Source organism: Coptis chinensis, chromosome 5, assembly GCF_015680905.1.
Source record: "Coptis chinensis isolate HL-2020 chromosome 5, ASM1568090v1, whole genome shotgun sequence".
NCBI classification, from domain to species: domain Eukaryota; kingdom Viridiplantae; phylum Streptophyta; class Magnoliopsida; order Ranunculales; family Ranunculaceae; genus Coptis; species Coptis chinensis.
Window position 1 is genome coordinate 71,041,659 of NC_141460.1, and position 20,270 is coordinate 71,061,928.

The following is a 20,270-nucleotide window of genomic DNA, read 5'->3' on the forward strand; positions in this document are numbered from 1 at the left end:
AGTAAACATCACCTGTCATGTCTGCATCAGTGTAGCCTTCAAGTAAGGGCTTATTTCCACCAAAACACAAACACACTTTGGAAGTGCCCTTGAGATATCTTAATATCCACTTAACACCTTCCCAATGCTCCTTACCCGAATTTGACAGAAAATGGCTTACAACACCAACAACGAAAGCAATATCCGGTCTTGTACACACCATTGCATAGATCAAGCTGCCCACTGTGGATGCATAATCAATCTTTTCCATTTGACTCTGCTCATGCTCACCCTTTGGACACATCTATTTGGTCATGCGGAACTGGCCACCAAGCGGACAACTGATTGGCTTCGCTTGATCCATGTTGAATCTTTTCCACACTTTCTCAACGTAGCTTTCTTGAGAAAACCACAACTTTCCACTCTTTCTGTCACGAGTGATCCGCATCCCAAGTATCTGCTTTTCTTGACCTAAATCCTTCATCTCAAAGGACTTACTCAAGTTTTTCTTCAGCTTGGATATCTTGTTGATGTTTGGGCCAACTATCAATATATCATCCACATACAACAAGAGCACTATGAAATCTCCATCTGGAAATTTCAGAACAAACACACAATGATCGGAAGCAGACTTTTTGTATCCATGCTTCGCCATAAATGAATCAAACTTTATGTACCACTGTCTTGGTGCTTACTTAAACCCATACAAACTCTTTATCAGCTTGCATACTAGGTGTTCCTTGCCTTTGACCTCAACCCCTCTGGTTGGTCCATGTAGACATCTTCTTCAAGGTCTCCATGAAGAAAAGTTGTCTTGACATCTAGTTGCTCAACCTCTAGGTTCATACTTGCGGTCAGACCCAATACCACCTGGATAGAAGTCATCTTGACTACAGGAGAGAAAATTTTATCAAAGTCAATATCTTTCCTTTGACCGAATCCCTTCATAACAAGGCGATTTTTGTGCCTTGGGTGTGGATTGTTCTCCTTATGCTTGACTTTGTAGATCCACTTATTCTTGAGAATTTTTCTTCCTTTCGGTTTCTCAACTAACTCATAAGTGTGATTCTTATGCAAAGAATCTATCTCATCATGCATGGTCTTCAACCACTTCTCTTTGTCTGTACCTTCAAGAGCCTCTTGATAGTACATAGGTTCTCCACCATCCGATAGTAGAACATACGTATATTGTGGATACCTAGTTAAAGCTTGTCTCTCTCTATCTGACCTCCTTGCCCCCACCTGCTTGTGCCTCAGGAGGATGCACTTTTGTTTGCTTAGGTGGTGGTTTATGCACTTCATTTGCATCTTCTATATCAATAGGTTCTATCCCATCATGAGCAATAAGATCATCATTATGAGCTTCAAACCCATGGCTCTCTGCATTCTCAATGCCTTCTGCACGTTCCATAGTGGGAACTTCTGGTTATGAATCAACAAAATCATTAGTGAAAGCTTGTAGCTTCTCACCATCCTCGAAATCTGCTATGGTTTGGTCTTCCAAGAACGCAACAACGCGACTTCGTATTACCTTCTTGTTAATCGGATCATAGAGTTTGTAGCCAAACTTCTCATCCCAATAACCCAGAAAAATGCACTGCTTGGCTTTGTCATCAAGCTTGGATCTCTCATCCGTCAGAATATGCACAAATGCTCTGCACCTAAATACCCTCAAGTATCCATAATCAACATTTCTACCTGACCATACTCTCTTTAGATAATCACTATTCAGAGGCTTCGACGGCGATAGGTTGATCACATGTACGGTTGTGCGCATTACTTCTACCCAGTAGCTTCTAGGTAACTTAGAGTGAGACAACATGCATCTCATCCTCTCTACAATGGTACGATTCATCCTCTCGGCTATACCATTTTGCTGCAAAGTTTTGGAAATGGTCTGCTCATGACGAATCCCATGACTCTGGTAATACTCTTCAAATGGCTCTATGTACTCACCCCCATTATCTAAGCGAATACACTTCAAAGGCTTCCATATCTCTCTTTCCACCATGCTATGGAAATTCTTAAACACGCCAAGTACTTCATCCTTGGTCTTTAGACTATATGCCCATACCTTTCTCGACGCATCATCAATGAAAGTCAATTAGAAGTATAAAGCTCTCCCATGGGACTTCACTTTTATAGGACCACATAAATATGTGCGCACTAGTTCAAGGACATTGTCCTTTCTTTGAGACGGGAATCTTTGGAAAGACACCCTGTGTTACTTTCCTACCAAATAGTGAGTACATCTATTTAAATGTGTACCTTCGATGTTTAACAATGCCTTTTGCTTGGCAAGAACTTCCATGCCTTTTTCTCCCATATAACATAGTCTCTTATGTCATAGCTCGGAAGAAGCTTCTTCTTTTGCCGCATTTACTTCTGCTTTATATAAACTAGCATGTGTCTTGTAAAGAGAACAAGTTTTCTTCTTTTTTGCTGTTACAATGGAACCTCTACTCAGTTTCCATACCCCGTTACCAAATGAGTTTAGAAAGCCATCATCATCTAACTTTCCAGCAGAAATTAGGCTTAGCCGAATGTCAGGGACATATCTTACATCCTTGAATGTCAAGGTGTAGCCGACATTGGTTTCTATATGAACATCCCCAATGCCTGCAATCTTCGAGACTACATTGTTGCCCATCTTCACCTCACCACAATCACCCGATTTGTAGGTAGTGAAGAAACTCTTATGGGGTGTGACGTGGTAAGAAGCACCTATATCTACCACCTACTCTGTACCCTGGCCTGAAGTGCTCAAGCATAACTCGTCACCATCTGACACAATTCTTACTTCACCATGTAAATCGATATCTGTGGTGTCTCTATCGGTGGTGCTTTCTTTTAACTCTAACTTGTCTTCATGTACGGTACTAGTCTTCTCATCCCTATTCAATTTTATGCATTCATACTTGAAGTGGCCATAGATACCGCAATGATTGCACGACAAGTCTTTCTTAGGAGGTATCCTTGCGCTCCTAGATTTTCTTTTGTCTTCACCTCTAGAATGAGATGGTTTTCTGTTTTTGCCTCTCTCTTGCTTTTCTGTAACAAGGATATCTGAGTGACAGGAGCTATTCTGTGCGTCCTTTTTGTCTTCTCGTAGAGGTATTCTAAAGTCTTCGACAGGCTGAAAGCTGTGGTCTCTTGGGATACAAGGCAGATTACATTGTTGTCAATCCGTTGTCTAATGCATCCTATCGCTTTTTCATCAAGCGTCTTCTAATCAGCATCAGATATTGTATCCGGTTTTACTTCCCCATTCTCAATGGGTTGTGCTAGGTCCTCGTAATGGAGCAAGTCTTCCATCCTGGCTTTCCACATAGTGTAGTTATCTCTATTAAGATTTGTCATGCGAGTGTTCACGGAATGGTCCATCTCTACAAATTATTTAAACTCAAATATTCTCTCAGGAATTTTGTCAAACACCTTCCGAGCAAAATTCAGATAACACCCTAGGTTAATCTAACCACGGCTCTGATACCACTTGTTGGGGTTTAATCTCGATACCAATTGATCCCCACTACACATATAACTTGTACTAGGACCAATAACAATCTCCAGACTAAAAATCTAAACTTTCACTACAACCAACCTAGCATGCCCAACTCTCTAAACAACTATCAACAACAAATAATAATGCAGATAAAGTAAAACATACCACAACACAAGATGTAACGTGGTTCGGCCAATGATGCCTACTTCCACAAGAGCTAATCTTTTTATAAAGTGGGAAGGACGATTACAATCACTCCTTTCAGTCTCTCACCTAGCTTACTAGATCACTCATCTCTCTTTACAGGCTTTTCTCTCTGCAAAGGTTATCTCTCAATTTTGATAGCTCTCAAAATTTGGTTTCTCTCTCTCTTGTGTGGGCTTGGTTTTCGTGTGTTAGGTTTTGCCAAAAACCCAAACCTTATACTGCAAACTCACGGTTTCGCAAAAATAGAATTCTGCCAAAAATAGACATGGGCGCGGGTGCGCTCTCGGCAAGGCCAATTCCGAGCGCGCACGCTCTCAAGTGCCTGTTCCGTTTTTTCCAGTACCAAGGGTGCGGGTGCGTCTTGGGCTAGACCAATCTGAGCGCGCACGCGCTCAGACCTCTTCACGCAAATAGAACTGATTTATCTCTTCTTCCTCATTCTCATGTGAGGGATAACTCCAACTAACTAGATGGGCTTGTGTTCCTCTCGGCATATTATTTTGACTCAGTGGACACTTGGCAAGATAAAGCGACATCACCTAAACTGGTTCTCTAAAAGAACATCAAAATGTACGTGCATGTTCCAAAGCCTTCTACAAATGTATCTGAGCAAAAAGATCGATGATGGTGGAATACTAAAGACTAGTTAATATGTGAGTGCAGTCGTAGTCTAAAGGATAGAGGAAAGAGGATTGCTGGTCGTATGGTTTGATAATTGAAAGTGTCACAAGTACATGGCATCCCAGAGTTCTGCCAAATTGTTCAAGCTGAAAAGCTCATAAAATTCTTATAGTCACTGCAAAGTAGTGAGCGTGCCTGACGATGTCACCATACCAAAAGCAAGAATTTGAGTGCCGAAATGGGGAAAGGAAGATATAGTAGTGATGGTCGGCAGTACTCGAGAAAAATCAAGGGCACTCAGAAGCGTAATAGGAAATTAACAAAAATGATGTTCTATCTGAGACGAACAACAAATTTCACGCAGAAGAATCTCGCGAGGTCGATGCAATCGTGATCCACAAACTACCCCTGAAGTTTTTGTTACCCAGAATCATAATCAAAATATGCTATTATAGTCAAGACAGCTGCCAGCAATATCTCAAAGATGAATGCTGAGACCTGTAATAACTTTACACAAGAGCTTATGGACCTAAAGGAGAAATCTATCATCCAGTCTCAAGTTACAAAAGCTCCAGTTAAGGAAATTAAAGCAGGATACACATACAGTTGATCATGAGCCAGAAAATGTCTATAGCACGTTATTACAAACAGTTACAAATGAAGATGGAGTACATTCCTCATTTGCAACTAATATCGACCTGCTAATGGATGTGAAATACATACTGTCGGGGTATGTCAACTCATCTAAAAGTGATGTTATTGATTATTATTCTCGTAATCTTCTTCTTGTTACTTTAACGAAAGTTAACACAGTTCTATCGATACTCGAGCATAAGCACGAATCGCCACTGCTTTCCATCCAACAACATAACCAAGTGAAGTCTGGAAAAGAATTCCCAAGTTCAAGTCAGGAAAGGAAATCTCTTATCCAAGTAAGTCTGGTCATATGGAATATTCATCGACCAAGTAAGTCTCCCAAAACCCGTTCTCCATCCAGCAACAAAACCAAGTAAAGTATGGAAAAGAATTCTCAAGTTACACTCGAAAATTCCGAAGAATATCGAGTTAAAAATATGGAATATTCATCGACCAAGTAAGTCTCCCAAGAAGTTCTTCAACCGAAAAGAAATTTACAAAGCTATACGTTCCAAAAATTTCATGGCCATGTAACCGGTCAAATGAGAAATGTGTCATGAGAATGCATACCAAACAATCAAGTGTTGGTAACTCCGCAAAATGTATATATCTATGTTGGTTAAGTTTATGATGACTGAGCTTGAGCTCGACATTAGATTAAACCTACAAGTGAAAGGAGCCAAGGCCTCAATTGGCTTCAAAACAAATACGTAACTCGATTTCATCTTTCTCAAATAAGTTAATTAACAGCTGAGCTCAAGTAAGTTTAGAGTCGAAGTTAGTGACTCAAGTAAGTTTAGAGCTCAAGCAAGTTAGAGTTGAAATTCGCGACTCAAATTTAGAATCAAGTTATTTACTAAAACAAGTTTAGAGTCGAGTTATAGCTCAAGCTCAAGTTTAGAGTACTAGTCCAAATCAATGTTCGTGACCCACATCCTAGTTGGTTTTTGTCAACATGTTCGGGTGCATAATTCTCTAGCCACAATAATCGTGCTACAAAGGCATCGAACTTGTCTTACATGACTGCTGTACGTGTTGTTTGTAATAAGTAGGTCACCATGTTTCAATAATTCAAATGAAAAGACTCGATTAGCTGTGAAACATATTGAGTCCAATTTCTGATCCCTCGAGTATAGAGCACAAAGTTCAGAGCTCTGAGGGCAGAATCAAGATTCAAGGACCTCAAATAAGTTGCAGAGCTCGAAGACTCTAAACTCAAGTAATATTACAATTCAATTCCATGTTCCATAGCATAAAGTATATAACAATGAATCTGGATCGATGAATACAAACAAGCATAGTTCTGGGAATTTCAAATTATGAGCAGTGAACCATTATTGATTTTAACCATGACAAGTTAAATGTTTAATTTTAAACACCTCGTTGGATACTTACTAGAATAACCGATCCATTGTAGCGCGCGGGCACAGGTGTCTAATGCATTTTGAAATAAATAGTTTGAAAACTTTTCTCTCTCGACAAATTGATTTTAAAAAATCAACTTATCGAGAGAGAGAGAGAGAGAGAGTTATGTAAGTGAATATTTCTAATTAAACTTACCTGCTTGTGCCATGGCGACAAATGGCAGTAAGGAGCAGGCAAAGTGTACAACCTCAAATGCATTGATGGATTCAGGGGGATACAAAGTGTACAACCTCAAATGCATAAAGTAAAGAGATCCTAGTTGGGAGAGTCATATAGTAACAGGAAGTCTCTTTTGTAAGTTTTGTAGATACAAGAGAAAAGAAAACCCACCATTTCCGCGTGAAGGTGGGAAGCGACCCCCTGCCCTAGAGTAGGCCAGCGGACATCTTCAAACAAATTACACGAGCAATTATGAAGATATTGAAGCCCACTATGGACGAAGCTTCCTCATCAACCACTTCTTTCTCAGCCTAAGATCCAGTGACAAGAATGTCTTTGCCTTCTTGTCATCCTCCAAAAGATCACATGCATCCAGTATGAGGTCATCATCTATGTCTGGAGTAGCCTGAAGAGCATGAATTACATCCTCTGTTGATGTAGTGTTGTTGTATTCAGTCCTCTTATCTGATATTGATGAAACTACAGCTGCCATTTCGCGAATAGCATTTACCATAGCCTCATTGCTGCTCCCATGCAGTATGCTAGAAGGCTGACAGCTAAGAGTTCGATGCCTGCTTTGTTTATCAGAAACAATCCTGTCCCCTCCCAAATGCGACAATTCCACCATGGTGTCCTCATTGAGCATCCTCTGTGGCCTTTTAGAGTTTTGACACGTTGATGGAGCTGCAAACTGGCGCTTGTTCTTCCGACCAAATATGTCAATATCCCCACCCAAATGTGATGAAGACTCCTCTACAGCATTGGTTGGGCCACCATGGGAAGATGTCATTATCAGAGATTGTTGAACACCCAATGTTCTACCAGTTTCTATTCTGAGTACTTCATTCTGTTCATCTACATTGTAAGCTGGATCGCTAAATCCTTCACCAATAATTACATCTTTAAATATTACAGACAAGTCATGGAAGTGTGGCAGAGGTCTAGTGATGTATTGCTTTGCATCAGGGTGCACCTGCACATGTCATGCACAAAACAACCTGAGTCTACATTCATACAAGTCATAAAAGATTGAAGGATCAAAAGCTCACCTTAATATAATCATGACAGATATGGTCATCAGCGGTCACCATTTGCCGTGCATCATCCCAGACAAACCCTTTCTGATCAAGAAGAATTTTTAAAGCAGTAAATTGCCTCTTCAGAGTTTTGTAACGATTTTTCAAAACAACCAAGTCATACTTGTAGCCAAACTTTTCATTAAACAACTCCGTCATGTTTATCCACGCATGCTTGCGGAATGTACCATCAAACTGATTTCCCTGGTGCACTTGCTCCAGCATAAGTTCAATGAAATAACTGTCCATCGGTGGTTGCCAGTAAGTCCTCGAACGACTACCACTGCAGGCATCCAATGCATTTTCTGAGGTGTTATCTTGCTTCCCATTTGCTGAAGCTGTATCTAAGGTGACCATCTCATGAAGCATATCAACCATGCCGTGATTAGGGCTCAAGAAAGAGGTTGATTGCATTGTTAGTTGTTGTTCGTCTACAATTCTATCCAAACTAGATACCAAACGTTGCTCATCATCCATTAGATCTTCAGGGGCAACAGATATAGGTGAAGATTGTAGACCACCCACCATTCCACCAATCTTTGTTCCTTGGACATCACTGTTATAGATTCTTCTGTGAGTTGAATCATTGTATCCTCCAATAGACGCATCCTGAAAAATCTTACACATATCGCTAAAATGTGGTATGCTTTTAGTTCTGTATGACCGCGCCTCGGGGTGTGCCTGCATCTAACACTTGTCAGTGGAGTACAAATGACAATACCCGTCAAAAAATTTGTTAACACTTAATTTAACAAACAAGACACCTTTGTATAGTTGCTCCAAACACGGTCATCAGCAGTCACCATGTGTTGCGTTTCATCCCAAGTAAACCCATTCTGCTCAAGAAGACTCTTTACAGCTCTATATATCCTTCTCAATGTCTTGTGTCGATTTTTTAAATGATCCCTGCTATATTGCAAATGGAATTTCTCATTGAATAACATGGTCATATGCCTCCATGCCCGTTTGCTGAATAAATGACCATCAGCCCTGTACCCTCTGCCAACCTGCTCTAGCATAAGATCAATGAAGTAACGGTCCATTGCAGTTGTCCAAATTGTCCTCAAAACACCACTACTACCTGGTGCCTCAACACCCGTATCAACCATTTCTCTGCATGTTAGGAGGAGTTGTCAGTAAAAATGACGATTAGGCCATCCAGAAAACATGCATGAACCACATGAACATGCCAATTTATAACAACGAGGGGAGTCAAACTCAAAAGTTCAGGCTCCTTATTAACCCCATATCGGTACATGCTGTTTCGCACATTCTAGAACAATGCTTTAAAATTTGTCTTAACAAACTGAAAAACTGGCATCCTCAAACAGAGAAACTTTTTTTTTTTTTTAGAATAAATTTCAAGGGTATTGGAAATTGGAATGGAGAAGAACGCACCTTGATGGATCCAGAACGAAGGTGTTCCGATTTTTTTGTGGGATATGGTTTCCGTGAATAAGTTATGACGGGGCAGTCTTATTATTTACCCACCAAATTTTAGGGTTAAAGTTTCGTAACCGATATTTCGCCCGAAAGTGCTTCAAACCTGAAACTTATGAAAATTCGGATTATACAAATTACGGTAGAAACGAACTGTCTACACTTGTTCAATTTGTAAACTACAATGGAAGATGAAATGTTTTTTTTTACCATCTAAGAGATCATATTCACAAAAGATTTTGAAGTGCACTAACGACCATGAATTTGCTGGCGTGTCAAATTTATGCATCTCCCACTGTTCCCATTAAATTCTTCTTTAAGCATTTGCAAGAGAAATGCTAGCAGAGTGGCAGCTGCCCTGCGAAAGACGTACACTTTTAGCATTCGAGGTTAGAGCCAGATACTGTTGAAATTTGAAGAAAAATGTGTTTATTTCCTCACTTGTGAGATAATTAAATGTAAAATTGCAAGATTAATATTAATCAAAACACGATTTGGGTGCCAACCCGGCAACCTAATCCTTTTTGTATGGAGAGCTATAAGAATTTGATAGGGAATTAGTGATTCATTAATGTATTTGTCATTTGCCATTTGTGATCCAGCAACCACTTTGATGCACAAAGTGAAGCACGGTATAATGCTTTTATTTGTAGTAAACAAAACACCAAAAACCAAGAATTGAACTAGTCAAGTGGTAAGCCATGACCTATAATTGGGCCTATCAAATACAAGCTTGTTTGTAAGTTCCATCCGCCCATGCAACTAAAAATAGAGTGATGAAGAATGTTAAATTTCGATGAGAACTTGAACTTTGATTCACAAATCTTGCCAACCAAAAAAGCCAATTAGCCACCCTGCACAGCTTATCTACACTATATGATAGTCGGGTCTTTCGGAATACCCTTCCTAATTCCTAATATAAAGTAGGCAATTTAAAATTTTCTTATTTACTTAATTTAGAAACACATCCCTTACTAAATTTAGAATAAACCCTACTTTTATTAATATCATTTGAACAATATCTATTTTTTATTAATAATTTAGAAACACCTCTCTAATGTCACTTAAATTAAATAATTATCCCCATTTTTCACATTAAAATTAAAACAAATTCTATTTTATTATTGATAATTTAAAAGAACCTCCCAAATATCACTTAAATAACATAAATATTTCCCATTTTGTTTAAAATAAATAAATAGATGAGTCTCTCCTATATAATACAATTAGATTTTGGACTCGGACATACCGATCTATTAAATATTTTGTATCTTTGAAAAGGCTTTACAAAATATCTCACACAAATTTTCAATCGAATATATTTTTTATTGAAAATAAACCAAAATACGTTAATGATCGTGATTATGGTGCATAAGTATTTGGAAACTAAATGGGATCAAATTAAAATAGTCTTTTCACTTTGTGGTTTAGGATATTAATCTGTAATTTTCAAATATAATTAATTATCTTAAACTCCTATTTTAAAGGTCTCTACTTTAGTATTGGAAACTAAGGAATCAAATTAAATAGTCTTTTTACTTTGTGGTTTAGGATATTAATCCGTAATTTTCAAATATAATTAATTATCTTAAACTCCTCTTTTAAAGGTCTCTACTTTAGTATATAGATAGTAGATTACTATTTACAATTAGAATCCAAAGAAACAATGCTAACTATCAATCTCGAGAGACAGGTTTCAAGACTTAAAAAAACCGATGTGTAGCACGGTTTGCATATTTGTATATAAATATGTGCAAATCATTATTTTTTCTACTCCGATCAATTAGTTCTAGGGCTTGTAGCAGCACTAAGAGGTTGGGTCGGCCAAGCAGTGATGCTTTGAGCACCTATTTGAATTGCTATTGTTGTCACAAGGCTAAAGAAAATATTATTATGATTTGTAGCAGCGATGTGATTCAAATAGGCACTTGAATTGAAACTTCTTCAAAAAATAAAGCGATCAGACCAGATCATCCGGACAATAGGTATGAATAATGAAACTTCTCTTTGTCGTTTGTCTTGCTCAATCATATGCTTGCGGTTTGTTGTATTAGGAAAAATATGGTTTCACTTTTATTTTCTCTCAAGATTATCCAAACTATTGGTTTTTGAGAGAAGATTTACTCCATTTAATTGTAGAATTGTTGTGATTAATCGCTGTATTCAACACTAGCTTATATATGATATTTTTCATGTACACTTTTCAAAGTAATAAGAGATTACCTACTCGAGTGAGGGGGTGAGGTAGGCATACTCTTAATGCGCTTAAAAAACCCACCAAAAAAAATTATGATACTCTCATGTATGTATCGAGAAAAAAAAGCTACATTCAGAAGAAAAAAAAAAATAAGCAAGGAGGAGTTATAGGGACATATTTTATCTTAACACGTAAACAAACTCAAAATTGTTAGGACATTTATAAGTTTGGATTAGCCTAATTTTTTGTAGATATGATCTCCTAACTATTCTAAACATTGTCACAAATAATCAAAAAAATCAAAAAAATCCAAACTTGTCAAATGTAGTTAACAATTTATAAAATTTGGCTAATTGTAGACAGTTCATTTTCACCATTTTGGATACTATATTTGGCAAATTTAAATTTTTTTTTTATTATTTGTAACAATGTTTAAAATAGTTAGGAGATCATATCTAAAAAAAGAGTTTGTTTACAAGTTAAAATAAAATATGTCCCTCTAACCCCTCCCTTGAAGTAAAACTATTGAGCAAAGTAGATGCATATAACAAAAGTTACCAACTACTTCGTCTAAACAATGTCAAGTCCACAGTAATAAAACCTCTGAAATTGTTTTTCCATTTACCTAATTTGCCATCATCACCCATTGAATATGTTGTGAGAGACAAAAAATCGGTAGTCAGGGTGATCGACCTGTGAACGGCGGATCCAATTATCTGCTGCGAACAATAGTGAGTTTGTTCGTTGGCGTTCATAGTGTCCATTGGTATCCCAAACTGAAGCCGTAAACTTGTGAGATGCAAGCCCGAAGATAGGTAGGGAGATTTTTGCAGGAGCACCAGTGGCACCGTTTGCCTCCCAAAAAATTGGACTACAAACTTCTAGCTGGCCATTTCCAGTACCTTACGTATTACACAAAAAATAAAAATCACCCCTTAAACAACGAGAGAGAGATTTCAGTACCTTACGTATTACACAAAAAATAAAAATCACCCCTTTTAAACAATGAGAGAGAGAGAGACGTACTGCTCAAAGGTGTTGAAAGAGACTGAAATGTTAAAAAGCAGTCGTCAAGATCCCTTAGAATTGGGCCAACAGGTATCCGATATATTGGGTACCTAAACAAAGTTTATAACAATTGTTAGTGTGAAGCGGAAGCTATTACTTTTGGCATGGCCTTTAAAGGACAAATATACATAACACAATTATGTTAGCCTTTCACTTGAAATGACCAAAAGTAAGGTATTGGAGTACCGTGGTAGCATAAATAGTTGTCGTGTAAATCGGCTCTAAATCAGTATATCAACTTTGGCACACCATAATAGAAAAATATATATGAGGAAAAAACCATACCAAGCAACAGAAATCCAACTCTTGGGCAACAGATCGCAACTTTTATACGTCTCAAGTGCAGGAAACCGCAATGAAAGATTTGAAATCTGAATCGGGAAGCATAAAGTAAGAAAACATTATGAACATGAAGGATGATATAGATATACTACAACCCAAGCTAAAGGTCTACTTACTTTATTAGCCAGAGGCTCTCGAGTATATGGAGAAGCCATCTCAAAATACTGAAATTTTAGAGAGCTATTTGAATCACTTTTGATGTCTTCACTATTGGAATAATCCACGTCACTCACACCAGGTTGTCTGTCTCAAAACAAGAAGCATGTGAGATGCTAAGTTATTTTCACCAGTTTTAGTATGAACGTTGTAAATATTAAAACCTAAAATGGGTAAAGGTAATCAATTCAAATATTAGTAATTTAATGATCACAAGGCTCAAACATTTCACAAACAAAGGTGTTTCATTCAGGCATTTTTAATTGCAGCATTGATGGTACATAATTTATGGATCGAAAACATCATAAATCATGCTTAGGGTGTAATATTCTAGGTTGATAGTGCGCTTATGTTGCTTCATAGCAAGATAAGGATCACTTTTTTTATTTATTGAAAAGTAGATAAGGATCATAAGAACAATATCTGATATTAAACGTATGTTGCTACTGGTTACTATCATAATCTTAAAAGTTAAAGTTAAATTACGATTATAATAACCGCGAATCAAAATCATTAGCAAAAACCTTGTCCAAACTACCAAAGGAATAATAATTTAAGGAAATAAGTTTCTATAAGAATGACTTTGTGTTCAGGCATTAGGCAGTGGTTGAAGCCTCAGGCTGCCCCAGCCTGACCAGCAATACTAACTCCCACATATCTTATTTCTTCGTCTTTCTCCTTTTGAACAATTTCACCTAAAAATGTCAAGTTTTGTTTCCTATGATCAGTAACTAAAGTAGGTATTGATGAATGACCAAGGGCGGACCCAGGAGATCGAGGGCTACACTAGGCTTTAGCCCGGGGTTCTTTTGTGTAAAAAAAAAGTAATATGGGTCTAAGCTCTAAAGCTCAGTAGCCAAACTAAGAATATTGATTCAAAAGTCTCTATAACAGATCTATTGACTTGAAGCCCACCCCTGTAAATATTAAAATACCCCATATCATCTAAGTACATGTGATTTGAAAAAAATATCTTCACAAATATTCTTCTCAGTGGGAGTTTTTCTTGTTCTACTTAAGATTAGGTCAATTGAAGGAGTCTGTTAGAAACAAAGGGCGACGTGAAAATTTGGAGATTAGGATTAATTTGGTATACCAACTTACTTGTGTTCTCATCCGAAGTTGTAGATCCTTTTAAACAGATTCTGAAGTTTGTTATTTGTATTTACAAAACGTGATTGAGAGAAAGGGAGGCTCACTTCCTCAAACATACTTTACTAAAAAGAATAGAGGTTTTGGAACTATGAACTTAATATCTTCGAGTAAATTTATGATTTCATTCCGATCCCAATTCTGGGAAATCCATATGAGTAATACTTGACAAATGTACTTTTAGATAGGTTAATCTATTGTATAAGGTTTCTAGATGAGATTTTAGCTTATTTTCTCATGTCCAAAGTAGATGTAAAATCATTGAAAGAATTAAGATTGAATAGTGGGGAGCGGGTTCTGCTATATATGTTTCTGCCATGACCGACCATATCATACACAAATCCGTTTCTCGATCAGCGTCTCATGCCTAACCTTGAAGATGGGCTTGAACTCAGGCAGACCCCAATTGGTCGACCTTCAATTCCTATGTTCTGTAAGCTACCACTAAAAGTGAACTACAATAATAACGTTGCACAACTAATGGTTTAACCCACTAGTTTTGAGAAATTTTGCAATGGCTAACAAGAAAGTGGTAGTTCAAATATCTGACAAAGGTGAGAAACTATAATAATCTAAGAGATCAAGTATAGAAAAACAGTACTCACATCTATATCTATATCTTAATATTAAAGTTCTCACAGGGGTGTTTTTCGAATTCTATTAAAATTCCACGTCATCTCCATTTCTCTTCTATTTGAAAAATAGGAATTCCTCTTCTATTATAACCAGAATTCTTATCCTATTAAAACAAATTCTAACACTTCTAATTAAAGTGGAATCCTTCTTCTATTAAAACAAAATCTCTTTTCTAATTGAAAAAATGGGTTTTGAAAACTTAATTAAAACTTCATTTAAAACAATTTGTTAAAAAATTAAAACGGGTTATCGACTAAAACGGTAGTCAACGGGCTAGAAAAAAAATCTAAATATTTTCAAAAGAGCCGGTGCGTATGCACGGGCCCACAAGCTAGTATCTTAATATTAAAGCTCCCAAAGGGGGTATTTTTCGAGCTCTACTAAAATTTCATGTCATCTCCTATTAAAACGAGAATTTCTCTCCTATTTGAAAAACGGGAATTTCTCTTCTATTATAACGAGAATTCTTCTCTTATTAAAACAAATTCTAACACTTTTAATTAAAGTATAAATCTTTCTCCTATTAAAATGAGAATTTCTCCCCTATTGAAAATTAAGCGAAAATCTAGCGTATCTAATTAAAATGGGAATCATTCTCCTATTAAAATAGAATCTCTCTCCCAATTGAAAAAACGGGTTTTTAAAACTTAATTTAAAACAATTTGTTAGAAAATTAAAACGGGTTAGCAACTAAAAAAATATATAAATATTTTCAAAAGAGCCGGTACGTATGCACGAGCCTACAAGCTAGTTTTAATATTAAAGCTCCCACAAGGGGTATTTTTTGAGCTCTATTAAAATTCCACGTCATCTTCTAATCCTTCTATTAAAACAGGAATTTCTCTCTCATTTGAAAATATAAAATCTAGCATATCTAATTAAAATGGGAATTATTCTCCTATTAAAACAGAATTTTTCTCCCAATTGAAAAAATGGGTTTTTAAAATTTAATTAAAACTTCATTTAAAACAATTTGTTAGAAAATTAAAACGGGTTAGCAACTAAAACGGTAGTACTAATTTTCTAAAAAAAATCTAAATATTTTCAAAAGAGTCGGTGCGTATACACGGGCCTACAAGCTAGTCTTAATATTAAAACTCTCACAAGGGGTATTTTTTGAGCTCTATTAAAATTCCACGTCATCAACTTAATAGTTAATTTAAAACGGGAAACTCTTTTCCTTTAGAATCCAACTTCAAACGGGAATCTTCTTTCCTTTTAAAACCAAAACTCAAATAGTAGCATAAAAACTCTTTATTTCCAAATTAAAATGGGATTTCTCCCCCAATTAAAAAACATGGGTTTTTAAAACTTAATTAAAACATTTTTTTAAGAAATAAAAATGGATTTTTAAGACTTGATTAAAATAATTTGTTAGAAAATTAAAACAGGTTAGCGACGAAAACAGGAATCATGATTTGTTATGATTGTTGAGCAAATTTTTAAAAAAGCGGTGCATATGCACGGGTCTACTTTCTTATTTAATTATTATAACAGAACTTAAATAGTGAATCAGTAGAAAACTAGAAATAAATTGTAAAAAAAAATGACTCGTGAATAAAGGTGCGTGAACAATCTACTATTACTATTAGCGACAACAAATTAGGATAAATATTTTTCTTATAAATATCAATTTAATGCAACATGCTTAGCATTCGACTTTCTCTGTGTATAATAGTACTCGTATAAAAACAAAAATTGGAAACATGAAACAACACAGTTTTACTCCTCTTATAGAAATTAAACTACTCTTGATATTATATTCTACGATCATAATGCAAGAAGAACATCCAAAAGTGAAGTTCGTTGTTAGTCTTTTGGAGAGTGACGACTGGCAAACTGGTTCTAACAATGTTTCTCCATCACCATTCACATTTTTTATAAACATCTGAGTTCCCCTTAACCTAATCAATTAGCCCACTCATGCCTGAATCTTAGACGGGCTTCAAGTTTCGCAGAATGTTTTAGAGCTTATGTCAGGGTAGACCCAAATTTTGTCCATATTCCTAGACTCTACAATGCTACCACTATACGCGGAACTAAATAGTCACGGTAAACAACAAAACTAATGACCCACTACTTTTCGGGATTTTCGCAATTGCTAAAATGAAAATGGTAGTTTACCATCTAACAAGTATGGGAAATGCATGCTCATCAAGAGATAAAATAAGCAACCAGTAGTGCCCTTTAATTACTAACGATCACAAGGTGAATCAGTAGTAACGGAAAGTAAAAAATGAGATTTCCTAATAACTCTATAAAGTCTCTCGAATAAAGATGGGCCCCACAATTAGTGGCAGCAATTAGGGTAAAAAATACTTATTATTTTCAAAAAATCTTGAAAGCATATCTAACTAAGGCAATCATGAAAATATATCTAACTTATACACACATATGTGTGTGTGTGTGTGTGTGTGTGTTATCTATGAAGAATGTCGAAGGCAATGTTTGTTTGCCAAAAAATGGTTACAAAATCGATATTTTTGGACCGTTGATAAAAATTCATAGGTTGAGAGAAATTTTTTTCATGGGTAGGAGTTTTCAAATTAGCTGAATATTTGTGGAGATGATCTCCATGGTGAATCAATGCTTAATTCATATTTTCAAAGGGTATTGTATAAAAAGTGTTGTAAACGGAACCTACCCCATATATATATGTCTGTGTGTGTGTGTGTGCAAATAGCATCATACACGCAGGTAGACAAAAATTGGAAACAAAAACATAATTAGTTATTTAATCGCAGAATTTGATGTTGAATGTCATTAATTATCATTTCAAACAGAAATTCCCATATGAATGAAATAGTTCCCCAAAAGCATATTAATGAAAACCCCCTAAAAGAAATCGAAACACATACAAACCTATACCTTAGATGCCGAAAAGAACAAAACATGAAAAACACACATGATTTTAGATACTAAGAGGACTATACATGGAAAAGAGGTGTACGTAAAGAGCACAATACATGCAAAATAACCAATAGAGAAATATGCATGCATGAATATAACCTATAAGACAGTCTCTCACCTTTGAAGCGTGTAAGAGGGCATTGTTGGTTTCACATACAGTTGAATAGCAGACAAGTATGGAACATAATACTGCGTAACTGATTCACTCCCATTCAGTAACAAAGGCACACCAACTCCATAAGCACTCCACTCCTCATATGACTTCCAGAGGTCATCAAGAATGAAGTATGAGTCATAACCAACTTCCCCATTTCTCCTTCCTCTCACCATTGTCTGTAAAAGCAATCAAAAACCAAAAATGGCAACAACCTTTAAAACACAAGACCACTACATAAAAAACTTAATCAAACAACAAAAGTTATGATATTTCTATTAAATTTACCTTGGGAATAAGTTGAGCAGGAACATATGGAGTAGTTGATTGCAAGAAACTATCTAGATTTGAAAAAAATCCCGGTCTTACTATTGTAGAATCATTAGAACTTGGTTGGTTTTCCACCTTGGTAGTCGACGCAGCAATCGCCACCATCCCCTTTAAGTTCATTTCCTTTTCAAGCTTTTCTTGTTGCTTTTGCTTCTGCTGCAAAAACAACAGTTGTTGTTGTTGTTGTTGATGATGATGATGATGTTGTTGTTGTCTTTTTTCATATGAGTAGTATAACCGACTCTCACCATAACTTGGAGCAATTGAAACATCCCCAGAATTAGACATTGTTTAGAAACTCAAGAAAATAAGTTCAATAATAGAAAAGGAGAAGGAGTTCAAAATGGGCTTTCTGCAAAGAGTTGGTTTTGAAGGTTACATACTACTTAAAACAATGGTGGAGAATAACTAAACAAGTTCAAGACACACACACACACTCTCTCTCTCAGCTTCTCTTTTTTGTTGATGTTGTTGTTCAAGAGAAAAAAATGGGTGATTATATAGGAGTGAAAAAATGACATGTTTTAGGTGCCTCCTATTTTTAGATATTTTGCATTTGCCAATTGTTGTTATGTTGACTTTTTTTCTTTTCAAAAGATTCCTTTTAATTTATTTCCATGGATGGATACAGAAAATTTAGTATGTTGCTAAAATAACATGAATTTATAATTATTAAACTATTCATAAGATATTAGTAATGAAAACAAATTTTGATATTAGTATATTCATTAAGAGTAATGATATTTATAGAATCTAATCTTGTATGTAATAAATTGAGATCATTTTTAGTAAGTTTGGGTTGAGATGTAAATTTTATGAAATCTGATACACATAAAAAGTTTTATATATTCATTAAAAGTAATGATATTTATAGAATCTAATCTTGTATGTAATAAATTGAGATCATTTTTAGCAAGTTTGGGTTGAGATGTAAATTTTATGAAATCTGATACACATAAAAAGTTTTATATACCACCGTTGAAATATTTACTAAAAGAATCTCTAAAGCGTATCCTCTCATATCGAAAAAAATATCCTCTAATCTTCATAACTTTTTGTTAGCGAAAAAAATATATATATCTCTCATATCGAGCTATTTATTATATTATTAGGCTAAATGCTCAAATCTATTAGCTTTTCGTACAAGATTCCACTCTCCATATACACCATCTTAGCCTCTCAATCAACTTATCCTACCAATGCTCCCTTAGCCTTAGTATTTCAACAATAAATATACCACCTTAATACAATAACCAAAAACCACTTATAATAAACACATCACTGCATATCACTAAGAATTAATTCCTCAAAAAATTAATAGTGAATTCGACAAAGAATTAATTCTGACATGATACTCGGATACAGCGCCTAAGTCATGCATGGTACCCTAATACAACACCTAAGCCATGTGACATGCTAATTTAACTAAAAATGTAGATTTTGTTCTCCCTTTGGACTACATTAATTAGGGCCTATCATCACATGAATTGTGTGTTGGGACGTAAAATCTTGTGTATGCATGAGACAAACAATTAATTGTCATTCAATCTCATGTTATAAAACAAATTGGTGCAATAGAGAAGTTACGATCATAAATGACGAACTTCAAGAGGTCTAGCTTGTTGCATGATTTAGTTACATATATGCATTCTTACTATAACCATATTTCTAGTTGAAAGGTCTAGGACCAGACTTGAGTTTTGCGGGGCCCTAGGCAAGCACCTTAAAAAAAGAAGGAGAAGCCATTTTCTTTTTGGCAATTGGCGGACAAGGACAAATTGTTTTACTTCTAGTTGCGTTTTTATTTATTTATTTTTAATGGCAGTACGTTCTCGTGTTTTACTAGAGTTAGCCTTGTTTATTTGGGCTTGTTCATGCATTTGGACATATGTGTAATATATTGGTTACAGAACTGGAAGCCTTTAGATTGGCGAACAAGTGGGGCCCCTAGGTGGCTGCTTAAGGAGACTATACCCCAGAGCCGGTCGTGGAAAGGTCATACTAGCTTAGACAATGTTTATAAATCCATTTTATAGCATGAACAAATATATATATATATATATATATATATATATATATATATATATATATATATATATATATATATATATATATATATATATATATATATACGGTTTGTCTAGAGTGCCACTCTTATAGTGACACCCTTTATCTCACACTTCTTACGGTCCCTTGGATCTCTTCTCTAGATCATCGATCTAATTCACTCAAATATCCGATATTTCAAGATTTTAAAGTATTTCGAAACCAAAAAGCGAA

General features: G+C 35.8%; 2 protein-coding genes across 2 annotated transcripts; both read right to left on the bottom strand.

Annotated features, from left to right (window-relative positions):
• Positions 1-6,549: 6,549 nt before the first annotated feature.
• LOC147498683 (L10-interacting MYB domain-containing protein-like) lies at positions 6,550-8,951 on the bottom strand. Its single transcript, XM_086560597.1, has 3 exons — positions 8,370-8,951; positions 7,579-8,286; positions 6,550-7,502 (listed from the first exon to the last, which is right to left on the bottom strand). Exons 1-3 carry the CDS (start codon positions 8,712-8,714, stop codon positions 6,801-6,803), a joined length of 1,755 nt encoding a protein of 584 aa, XP_086416723.1. The 5' UTR covers positions 8,715-8,951; the 3' UTR covers positions 6,550-6,800.
• A 52-nt stretch (positions 8,952-9,003) lies between these two features.
• LOC147498684 (uncharacterized) lies at positions 9,004-18,293 on the bottom strand. Its single transcript, XM_086563318.1, has 8 exons — positions 17,949-18,293; positions 17,625-17,839; positions 12,769-12,895; positions 12,596-12,681; positions 12,269-12,360; positions 11,868-12,144; positions 9,256-9,403; positions 9,004-9,151 (listed from the first exon to the last, which is right to left on the bottom strand). The coding sequence occupies exons 1-6, from the start codon at positions 18,276-18,278 to the stop codon at positions 11,882-11,884; spliced, it is 1,113 nt and encodes a 370-aa protein (XP_086419444.1). The 5' UTR covers positions 18,279-18,293; the 3' UTR covers positions 9,004-9,151; positions 9,256-9,403; positions 11,868-11,881.
• Positions 18,294-20,270: the final 1,977 nt, after the last annotated feature.